Raw genomic sequence first — 10,822 nt, forward strand, 5'->3', positions numbered from 1 at the left:
TTTTTTTTCCCAAAATCGTATTTTGAAGACAACCAAAAGTAGAACGTGTTCTGGGTGTGGCTGCATGTGATTTACCCAATAGCCAAAGTGAGGGCGACCGCTGAAGGGGAAAGACAGAGCGTCTGCTGCTGCAGGGAGCAGAGTCCGAGGGCTGCAGTAAGTGATGGGGACCCTATCTATTCTCTCAGTGCTCCTCAAGATAATTTAAAAGTAGAAGAGGGTGGAGGGAGATAACAAGGGGAAGCTTTCCTTTGCATGCTGGGGGCATGTGCGGAGCGGAGCTTAGCCACCTGGATGAGAAAGGAGATGGAGACAAGAGGAGGTGGAAAGAGAATGAAAGCAGATGGAGTTATACGTTCAGTGCAGAATGTTTCAGAAACACCTGGAAAACTGGCTGGATTAGAAGGGAGACAGGTGAGAGGGAAGCTGGGAGGACCAAATGTTCTTGAGAGGGACATGGAGGCAGCAAGCAAAGAGTTTCTGTGCTGTAGGGGAGGGTACCCCCGTTCTTGCCTTAGGCTTCCTCTGACTTCTCTCTCTTCCACTCCACAGGGATGAAGACCTCTGGAGCCTGTACACTGTTGTGTCTCTTAGCACTCGCCTTGTCCCCAGCTGGTGAGTCCTTACAGCAGGGGGAGGATTTCTCCTCCACCCTGGCCCCGTGGAGTTTCCTATGCAGGCTAATGTGCAATGACCTAAGGAGAAAGAGAGAGAGACATGTAGATGGACAGTGAAGGGGGAAGGACTAAATAGGGAAGGCAAGGTGGATATAGGGTTGTAAGGAAAAATTTAGTAACTGGGGTCTGGTTCCCGTATGTGTCAGCTCTCCAGTAAGTACTGGGAGTCACAAGAGGCAGAGGTCTGCAGCCTCCGGTGCAGGGTTGTTTGGGTAAGCAGAACAGCCAGGTCAAGTTGAGAAAGAGGGTTAGCTGCGCTTTGTGCTTACTGTGGACTGTGCTGTACCTCACATGGCTGACCACCTGTGTTCGCATGATCTGCAGAGCATTTCCCAGTGCTCCACAAAACTTACTCTGTCATAGTTGTGAAACATTTGCTGTCACTAGCGGTTCCTGCTGGAATGGCCCCATTCCAGGCCACTCGGCTGCCAGGAGCTTTTGTAGCTTTTTGTATAGCTGTTTTGAGAAACCTAACCTCTGTAGTTCAAACTACTCTCTGCTTTTGTTGTTGTTGTTCTGTTTTGTTGCTCCATGTCTTTCTTTGCTTGGAGTTACTTTGGTAAAAAATCAGGTGGGATCAAATTTGTTAAACAAAAAACAAAACAAGAGGGCAGCATCAGACATTACCGTTGGAAGACTCAGGACAGACAGCAAAAGAAGATTAATACCAGTGAATGGAGAAAGCTTCGCTCAGGAAAGACTATATGTAGGAGACAGATGACTGCACCGATCACATTCAAATCAGGTTATTTCAATCTAGTCTTCTCAGTCCTCCCCTCATGCTGAAGCCTGATTCTGCTTCCAATGGCACTTTTTCCTGTAAACGTGCACAGTAGAGGCTGTCATGTTTGTGACTGTGACGCAGGGTGGAGAGGCATCCAAGAGATGAGCCTGTCGATGGCCTACAAAGAGGCAGAAAAAAAAGACTGTGTTTTTTATGATGCATGAAGGAGGCCTGAAAGGAATATTTCTTACTTTTGTGTATTTTGTTTTAGCATTTCTGGTTTTGGTTTTAGTTTGGGTTTTTTTTGTTTTAACTTGCAAAATAACAGGAATCACCAGATGGTCTCTCATTGTCTCTTTTGGTTTTGGGTGAGCTGTAGATTTGGTGAATTAGGGTTGCAGTTTTCTCAGACCTTAAGGAAGAGTTTATTGCAACTTGGACAACAAAGTCCAATCATTTATAAAGCATATGAATTGGGTACCATAGCAAATATGAATTGAGGTGATTGAAAATCTGATAAGAAAGTCACCTCTTTTGTCTCCTCATATACAGAGGTTTCACTACACTTCTGTCCTGTTCTTGTAGAGTTGGACCAGTTTTCTAGTTATCTGCTAGGGAGGGGGAAAAAAAAAGCTAGTAAGAGCTGACTTTCCAATGTTAGGAAAAAAGGGGGGAGCCTCCCTCCTTTTTCCGTATGACTACTGTTTCAAATCTGACCCACTGTCCTCTGCAATGGTTTCAGAATTTGTGTCCTTCCTTTTGTATCAGAAACAAATGAGAAAGTGTTCAATATCATTTTCCTCCTCTACTTGTTACCATTAAGAGATAGCCAGAACAGGGAAAGTTTTGGTCTGCGCTACATTGTGCACTTAAGTTACTATACATGTCTGGCTCTCCCTGGGACAGTCGCCAGCAGCTGAGCCCTTGCTGGCAGCTGAGTCGGGAAGGAAACAGCAGGGTCCAGTGACTTCTGTAATGCTGCAGAGCAGGATTATATAGGCGTCCCAAGAGTCCCTCTGCAGCCTGCAAGTAACTGCTCTTGGAATGAGGAAGAACTAAGACTAAAGCTCTAGATCTGATAGTTTTTACCCATGCAGTGCTCCCATTAAGAACAGAAAGCTAAAGGCTGAGTTCGTAAGACGCAGCAGGGTGTACTGTTTTTTCGGCTGGTCCTGTACACATCCCTGCAGTGCCCCAGATCACTGTTTTTTTCCTGCCAACTCCTTCCTTCGTCCCACCCCAGTTATGCAGGCATTTCCCTCCTGTGTGGCTAGCAGGAAATATTTTCCCGTTCCTGGCTGCTGTAGGAAGCAGCTTTCTCACTCTTTATATTTGGACAAATGAACAGTCTAGCTCAGTTTCAACTTCTCCCCTTCCACACAGCATGCACAGCCAAGCCTTTACCGTTTGCCCTCTCCAGTGTGCCCAGGGGCTGAGAGGGGAAAGATCTTCTGCTCTGTGCTTCATACCCAGGCAGGATGATGGACCAGATAATTATTTGCCTAAGGAGCTACGAGACCTGCAATCTGTTTCTTACTGTGCCAATGACTCAGTCTGTGACCCAAAGCAAATAATTTCCATGACTCAGTTTCCTCTTTTATAAAATGGAGATAGGGATTTTGGCCAACCTCCAGAGCAGGGAGGCATCATGCAATTTGTTTTCAAAATGCAGCAAATGGGGTTTCAGAAATGCAAAGTTCAGTAGCAGACCTGGAGGTATATACTATCGTGTCTCTGTGCCTAGCCGTTGACTGTGGTGGTAGCAGCAGGGATAGGATCAGGACCCGTTGTCATCCACAAGTATTTAAGGAACAAACCCAGCTTTCAGTGGAGGCTGAGGCAGAAAGGAGAACATTTCTCCCTTCAGCAGAGGGCAGTGGTGTCTCCTGGACAGATAAGCAACTCAAAAAAAAAATCTTACAAAGCCTGCAGGCCATAGAAATCCCTCACTCTGTCCTTTCTTCACTCCACTCTCTTCTTCTCTTGCAGACTGGTTTCCATGGGTGGTCAATGGGCAAGAACTGGAAAGTGCAACTGGTAAGTATTATACGTATTTTATGTGCTAAAGACTGTGCATGTGACTCGGTTGTCCTATATACTTACAGCCTGTTTAATTGCAAATGCTGTTTCCTTGCCTCTGACACTGTGAGCTTGCCTTTCAGTGAAGATTAAACAAGCCCTCCAAGACAACCTGCTCAATGTTGTGTGTTCTTTACAAATAATCCATTAGTGTTGAGGTCCTGAACACTTAGCTGAAGCACATGAAGTTACGTTCATAGTCAAGCGTTGTGGGAGATCCATGAGAGCTAGTAACTCTTCAGCCGTGAGATGCTAGGGGAACTCTACTGCTGCTCAGGAAAATGCCAAGAAAAAGGGCAAAATGGCATGGTGCTGTAGCAACGAGGCCACTGAGAAAGGATATTGACTTCATACTAACTGTGATGTTGGGGGTGAATCGCTTTATCCCTCTGGACCTTTTTCCATTTCTGTGACATGATAAGATAAAATGAACATATGTTTGCTTCATGCTTTAGCACCCAGAGGAACCACAAGGGCCTGCCTTTTCTTCAAACTGAAACGCCTGACTAAGCCGTCAGACATTTCCCAGCTATGATCCTGTCATATGCAACACCTGGGGCTTCCCAGAAAACTATTCAGAAGCCAGTCCAAAAGCTTCCCTTTTCTTCGCACTTTATCCCGCCATCATACCTACCCCAGCTTTGCCATCAGTTGCCTTTCAAAGAAACTGATTACCTTCTGCGGTCAAGGATAGGTTCTGGAGTTGCCTCCCTCCTTCTCTGCAGTGGGTCCTACTGCTGCGGGAGCCATCAGCGCTTTTGTTTCAGACGTCTTTCCTTCCCATCGAGATGCCCACAGTGGCCATACCTGAGCAGTCAGAATACGAATCCAGAGTTCAGTAGAGTTAATGCAACTAAGAAATCCAGTCCTAGGCCAGTCACTGAAAAGGGGGATGGATAGGGGTGGGATGGGGTTATTGTGTTTATGTATTTACTGGATTGGATCCCACTGTCTCAGGAGCCTACCATGGCGGCCGAGGTAATTCAAGCTCGCTATGGCTAGCTATGTAAGGGACCACAAAGCAAAGACAAGCTCTCTCAAGGACATTCTCTCTTTTCCAGGTGAAGTTAGCACCGACTCTCTTATCAGCACCTCTGGTAAGCTCCTTCAGTCTCCACTTCAGGCTTCTTTTCCCCTTTCCTCTTTATTCCTGCTTACAGTAGCCCCAGAAATTGTCCATTATGCTCAGAAACTCCTCTTCCCTGCTTTTGACATTTAGCAGTGCTCTTCCAGTGTTTATGGCTATCTGGGAGTCCTTTCTGTGCTCTATTCAGGGAGATGAATTTGGGGTGGCTTAATGGCCTGTTCTCCAAGGAAATGCCAATATATCTCACCTGGTCTGCCAGGGCTCTCTGAAGCTATTTTGCACTGCAGGAAGCCATGAGATCTGAAGGTCACACAGCCTGGGCTTCCAGAGGCGGTTGCAGGAATAAAGAGGCTAAATGACAAGGGAGAGAAATTGGTCAGGTTCACCAGTTACCAGTGCAGCACTGGGACACAGGCTGTGTGTGTGTCTGCTGACAGCTCGTGGCCATGCTTGAGTGCTCAGGAGACAGAGGTAGCAAAAAGCCGAAAGACAGTAATAAAGCAAACTCTGAGCAGTGGTGGAATGGGGAGGTGGAAATACTGTTCTTTGAGTACTGTCTTCCCTGCCGTGCCTGCATCTGTGTCACAGGGGGGCAGCAAAATGTATGCGAAAGATGGGCTAGATGAGGTCGCTTGAAGATGAGCACTGGTAGCATGCAATGTACCTCCTTAGAGAGCCAAGCCTTGCTGTGGAGATAGCCCCAGGGGAAGGACACAGAGCTGATGGGAGTGTATGCATTTACAAGACAGGCTAATCCTGCCGGACTCACAAGGGGGAATGCAGGAGAGGGCCAGAGGCTCAAGAAGGAGCCTCCCCACTTTTTCCATATGAGTCCTGTTTTGACTCTGACACCACTGGCCTTGGCAATAGTTTCTCTCACTTCTGGGGCAGTCTCTCAAACACATCCCTTGGAGGTGGGGGGGACCAGGCAGGGCAGGGAGAGGGAGAACACATCTGGTCGATGATACGGTTCAAAAGACAAAGGAGAGGCAGCAGCGCTTGGCTGTTGCTGGGAAGTGTGCTCTGAGTGTAGGAAAGTTATCTGAGAGTGGTGTCCCGTTCTCCAGGACAGCAGTTCCGTGGTGTCTCCTCTGCCCCTGTGACTCTGCTCATCAGCTGGCTAGAGTATTGTGGGTCAAGCTGATCAACTGTCATGGGACAACACTGGAGGAGAAAAATGGAAGCACTATATTGTATATGCAAGGTGGATGATCTTCCTGGTAGGGTTGGAGGTGAAAGCAACCTGTGTCAATCTCATGTTAAGTGTGTGAGGCCTGACAGTCTGTAGGAGGGTAGATAAGACTTGGTGTCCAGACCACACTGATGGTGGTGAACCTACATCTAAACCTGAAAAGACTAAATGTGAAGCCTTTACAGCAGACTTTGGCTTCAAAATGCTACTGTTGAGGGATCAAGAAGAAACTCTTCACAAAAGATGTGCCATGGGACCCATCTCTGCTCTACAGCATCCCCTCAGCTCTAGAACACCCAGCATATTCGCGGGGAAAGCCTGCAGTTACCCTGACAAGTCAGATAACAACATCACGATCAGCATTGTCTATGAATCAGATGTGGGATGGCTACTGGTCAGGAGTGGTGAGCCATCGGCAGAACTGTGGGAGGGGGAAAGATGCTGAAAGTTCAAATTAAGATCTTTCAGAACGTCTTCTTTTTTTCCAGATGCACCTGTTACACCACCTGTGCTTCTTAGTCCTGGTGAGTTTATTATCACTTCACAGATGAATGTTGTGGACTCCCCTTCCCTCTCCTTGCCCAGTCCCATGCACACCCAGAATCCCGCCTTCCCTGACTGCCCTAACCATAGCCCTGATGTCCAAAAGACTCCTTCTCTGCCTGTGTGTTTTGTCTGTGCCTGGTGTGTGGTTGTCTGGTTGACACTATGGCATGACAACAGGAGAAGTTTTGGTCCTCTGTAACTGTTGATGAAAACTTGTGCCTGGCAGTCAGTCCTCCGAGTTCCTTTCCAGTTTGTCACTGGGTAAATAATAAAATGTACTGATTTACTGTGGTACAGGTGGGTTGCTTTGTCAGAGGGAATAACAAGCCAACCTCCTTTTGACCACTTGTCATGGACATTGAAGAACCAGTGGTCTGGGGATGCTGTTTCTTAAAGGAGTCACTGTTCCTTAGGAAGAGGCAGTCACAGGCTCCTTTGCTTCTTTGTGTGGATGGACGGCAATTACAGCAACTAAATACATTTACCCGAGCTTTTGAATCATAAGTCAAATGCCCTTACAGTGTAATTTTGAACAGTAATGGTAATGCTTTATGATAAAGCTTGGACAGATTTTTAGCATTGTTGGCTGGGTGGATTCATACTGGATTTGTAATTTGTCTTACAGTTTCAGGTCACTAACAGTGAAATCTTTTTCCACATCAGAAGTTACAATGGAGGGCTCTTGAAAGAGCTTTCCAGTTATTTGTTTTGAGTAAGCTGATGTCTAGGAATGAATCATGGTAAATCACAGTAACTTTTCTACACTCTGTCTTCCAGTTCAGTCTGACAGTGAAACTACAACAGCTTCATCAGGTATGTTTAAGTTTGCTGCCTGCACCCTCTCCCAGACCCACTTTCACCCACTCTGTTACCTCTTCAGGCAGGTGCTAGCCAAGCACTGAGCTTTGTCTCCTGGAAAATTCCCTTCACCCTGTTCCTTGAGTTAGAAATACTGGAGAATGACAGTAGTGGAAGCTGAAGTCTTCCCCTGGGTGGCATGCGCAGGAGGGAAGGAACTGGCAGATCACCAGACCAGACACGCTGGGTCAATACTCTTTCATTTTCCGTAGCCAAGACCTGGCATTTCAGAAGAAAATGCAAGAAAACCCATCATAGTATCATAGAATCTTTGGGTTGCAAGGGACCTTTTAAGGTCATCTAGTCCAACCCCCCTGCAATGAGCAGGGACATCCTCAACTAGATCAGGTTGCTCAGAGCCCCATCCAACCTGATCTTGAATGTTTCCAGGGATGGGGCATCTACCACCTCTCTGGGCAACCTGTGCCAGTGGTTCACCACCCTCATTGTGAAAAATTTCTTCCTTGTATCTAGTTGAAATCCTCCGTCTTTTAGTTTGAAACCATTGCGCCTTGTCCTATTGCAACAGGCCCTGCTAAAAAGTCTGTCCCCATCTTTCTTATAAGCCCCCTTTAAGTACTGGAAAGCTCCAAGGTCTCCCCGGAGCCTTCTTTTCTCCAGGCTGAACAACCCCAACTCTCTCAGCCTTTCTTCATAGGAGAGGTGTTCCATCCCTCTGATCATTTTGGTGGCCCTCTCCAACAGGTCCATGTCTTTCCTGTGCTGAGGAATCATCGTTAGCTATGGGGTTGATTGTCTGGAAAAGAAAAGAACCAGATTTGTGTCCTGAAGTGTGAGATTGCAGATCTATTAGAAACATGTATCTTAAACATGCAACTACGATTCACATTTTGTTTATTTGTGTCCGTCCCCTTAACACCATCTGCCTTCTGTATTGAGGATTCCCAGTGGGCTTGTTTTGCACTTCGCTCAACTTTCCCTTACTTTTGTCTTACAAGGCGAGGGGATCAGAAATGTCTGCCTTATTTTCCTCTTCTCTAAACCATCCCCAGCTTTCACAAGAGAGTGGAAAATAGAGGCTAGGGGCCTTTGCTAGAAGCCTGGAGGACAGTACCTAGTGGTGAAGTTCAATGTGTGCCAGAATGAGTGCACCTGCCAATGATGCTGGATTACACCTCTGTGTGTGTGTGTTCCCAGATTGTCGTGAAGAAAAGTTCCCTTGCACACGCCTGTACTCCGTTCACAAGCCAGTAAAGCAATGTATCAGCTACCTCTGTGTTACAAGGTAAGAAACCAGCAGTCCTAAAGAAAAGCCCTAAAAACTCTCCAGAAATGGCATGTCCAGTTCAGCAATTGTTTCCTTTGAAGAGTAGACGTTCCCACCAGTTGGTATGATGAATCCTATCCTCAGAGTGTCCTTTTAGGGTGATAAATCAAAACAGCACAATAACTATTATCTCTGCAGCACTAAGGAGCTGTAATGTGCCCTATATTGTAATCCATATTTAAGGTATTTGGCCACTTCACGAAGTCTTGACAAAGGTTACTTTCCTATTGATAACAGCCTTATTCTAGACTAACTAATCCTAAAAATATAGGATTTGCCTCCTCGTCAGTGAATATATATGTTTATTGCCTGTATCCATTTTTTATTTCTTTGGGTCCCCATGCCTTTCACTACTTTCCTTGGCGTGTTCCTGGTGATCCCTCAGTGTGCGTCGCATGTACATAATAAACAAGGAGGTGTGCTCTCGCATTGTCTGCAAGGAGAATGAGGTCATGCAAGGTGAGTGACAGCACAAGCTAGCCTGGGAGAATAGCTGCAGCCATCTGATAGAGTCTCCGAGCTAACTAACTACCCAACCCCAATCCATATGTAGTAGTTTTCCTGGACTTGGTTTGGGGAAGCTCTAATGCAATGCAGCCTTGCATCCAGTTCGCATGCCATGAAAAACACTGGAAGTAGATATCATACTACCGAGAAGTATGAGAGCTCTGCCTTCCTTGATCTTGATCATGCTCTACTAGCCCCAGAGACACCCTTACTCAAAGTTGCATTGCTTTTAGGTTAAAGAGTAACTCTCAGTATTTCTATTCATGAATAGAAACAGAATCCAGTCTAGATTTGTTATGCAGTCTTTGTTGCAGTATAATACAAGTGATTTTATGTATTGTGCATGAATAAAGCCAGAAGGAAATGACTAAAAACCTAAGTATTTGTTCACTTTCCTCATGTATATGGGGATTCAGCGGTTCCAACAGTTCCTGTAGATGCAGTGAAGGATGTACCTGTATCTGTTGTGATGGTGAAGAATTTAAAGGAGGCTTTGATTATCTGTCAACATGTGTGTGTTTCTGCTATGTCTTCAGATGAGATCTGTCGCCAGCTGGCTGGCCTTCCTTCTCGACGTCTCCGCCGATCTGGGCAACCCCTGCATCTCCCTTGCAGACAGCTCCTGGAGCAGCAGCGCAGAAGGCCTGATGCTCTGTGAGCTACCAACAGTAGGAGAGGAAAAGGAAGGGAGAGAAGATAAAACATCATCCACTACCTACAATCCAAGACAAGTCCTTCTCGCTTGTGATCTCCTCAGCATTTCCTCACTTCTCTACCTTCCCCCACATCCTCTTCTTCAGGTGCTGCAGGACACAGAGTCACCTCTCTGCTATTGTGTCATGGTGGCTGTTGTCATCTTCTAAATCTGTTGCTGAGGATGTGGGATGCTCCCCTCTCTTCTCTCAAACTCTGTCTGGCAGGCCATGAACTGCTCATTTCCCAGAGGTCCTTATAAATGTGCTGCCTCTTCTCTTGCTTTGCCCCTGCAGAGAGACATGCATGGGCACAGGATGTAGTCCTCTCAAAGCTCCAAGCTGCCCTAAGCTGCGTGTCATGTGGAGGAGCGCAAACCTTTATGTCCTAAGACTCCTGGCCTAAGTTTCTTGCATGGCATCAGTATGAGTTTGGTTATGGTTAGTCAGCCTGAGCCTCTCCGGTCCTCCTGAGCCATTGAGTTTGCTGTGTGATAGCACAGCCTCGTCCTGTGTCTGCTGGCCTCAGAGAAGTGATAGAACTGGGAGATCAGCTGTCCTCAACCCAAGGCAAACCTCATTGTCCCTGGATGGCAGCAGATCATTTATAACTACCTCTGGGAAGTTCTTTGTCTCAAGCCTATTGCCTCCCTCACGCACAACTGCTACTGAAAGGAAGAATTCTGGATTTAGTATGGCATTATATTTTTCTCAAGAAGATTACATTGGAACAAAGTGCTGCCTCTTCCTCTCCCTCTGCTCTCCCCCGTTCTGTCCCATCCCCTCCCAAGAGATGAAGAAATCTCTTGATGCCCATTCCAGGCAAGTTCCAGGGAACAGTAAGTATGCCTGTCTCTGCTCCTAAGCCCAAGACAGCCCATGAAGAACCTGTGTGCCCTCGCAATACTGGGAACTTGCAATGAATTAGCTTCTCCTGGTGACTTGTCTTGGTCTGGCTACCTCCACACCTTCCAGTTGCTGAGCCTGCTTTCAATATCTCCACTTGAGTTCCTTCCTGCTGACCTGGGAGCTCCTGCACAAAGCCGAAAGGAGTCACGAATTGGAATGGGATGTGGGAGAAGAATCATTGTCTGGGATCCCTTGGTTTTCCTGCAGGTTCTCTGCCTGTGCTGACTTGCACAGAGCCAGGTGCTGGTGGGGAGGGAAACTTA

At 46.7% G+C, this 10,822-nt stretch overlaps 1 protein-coding gene across 1 annotated transcript; it reads left to right on the forward strand.

The window, feature by feature from the left end:
* Window positions 1-294: 294 nt before the first annotated feature.
* MFAP5 (microfibril associated protein 5) lies at window positions 295-9,616 on the forward strand (the record flags this gene model as incomplete). The annotated part of the gene is given in 10 exon segments (XM_082013053.1): window positions 295-313; window positions 316-414; window positions 553-615; window positions 3,391-3,438; window positions 4,542-4,577; window positions 6,248-6,283; window positions 7,083-7,118; window positions 8,322-8,409; window positions 8,837-8,910; window positions 9,495-9,616. Coding segments are annotated over 10 exon segments (621 nt in total).
* Window positions 9,617-10,822: the final 1,206 nt, after the last annotated feature.

The sequence above is a fragment of the Phaethon aethereus genome, assembly GCF_964289735.1.
Source record: "Phaethon aethereus genome assembly, chromosome: 1".
In the NCBI taxonomy this organism is placed as follows: Eukaryota; Metazoa; Chordata; class Aves; order Phaethontiformes; family Phaethontidae; genus Phaethon; species Phaethon aethereus.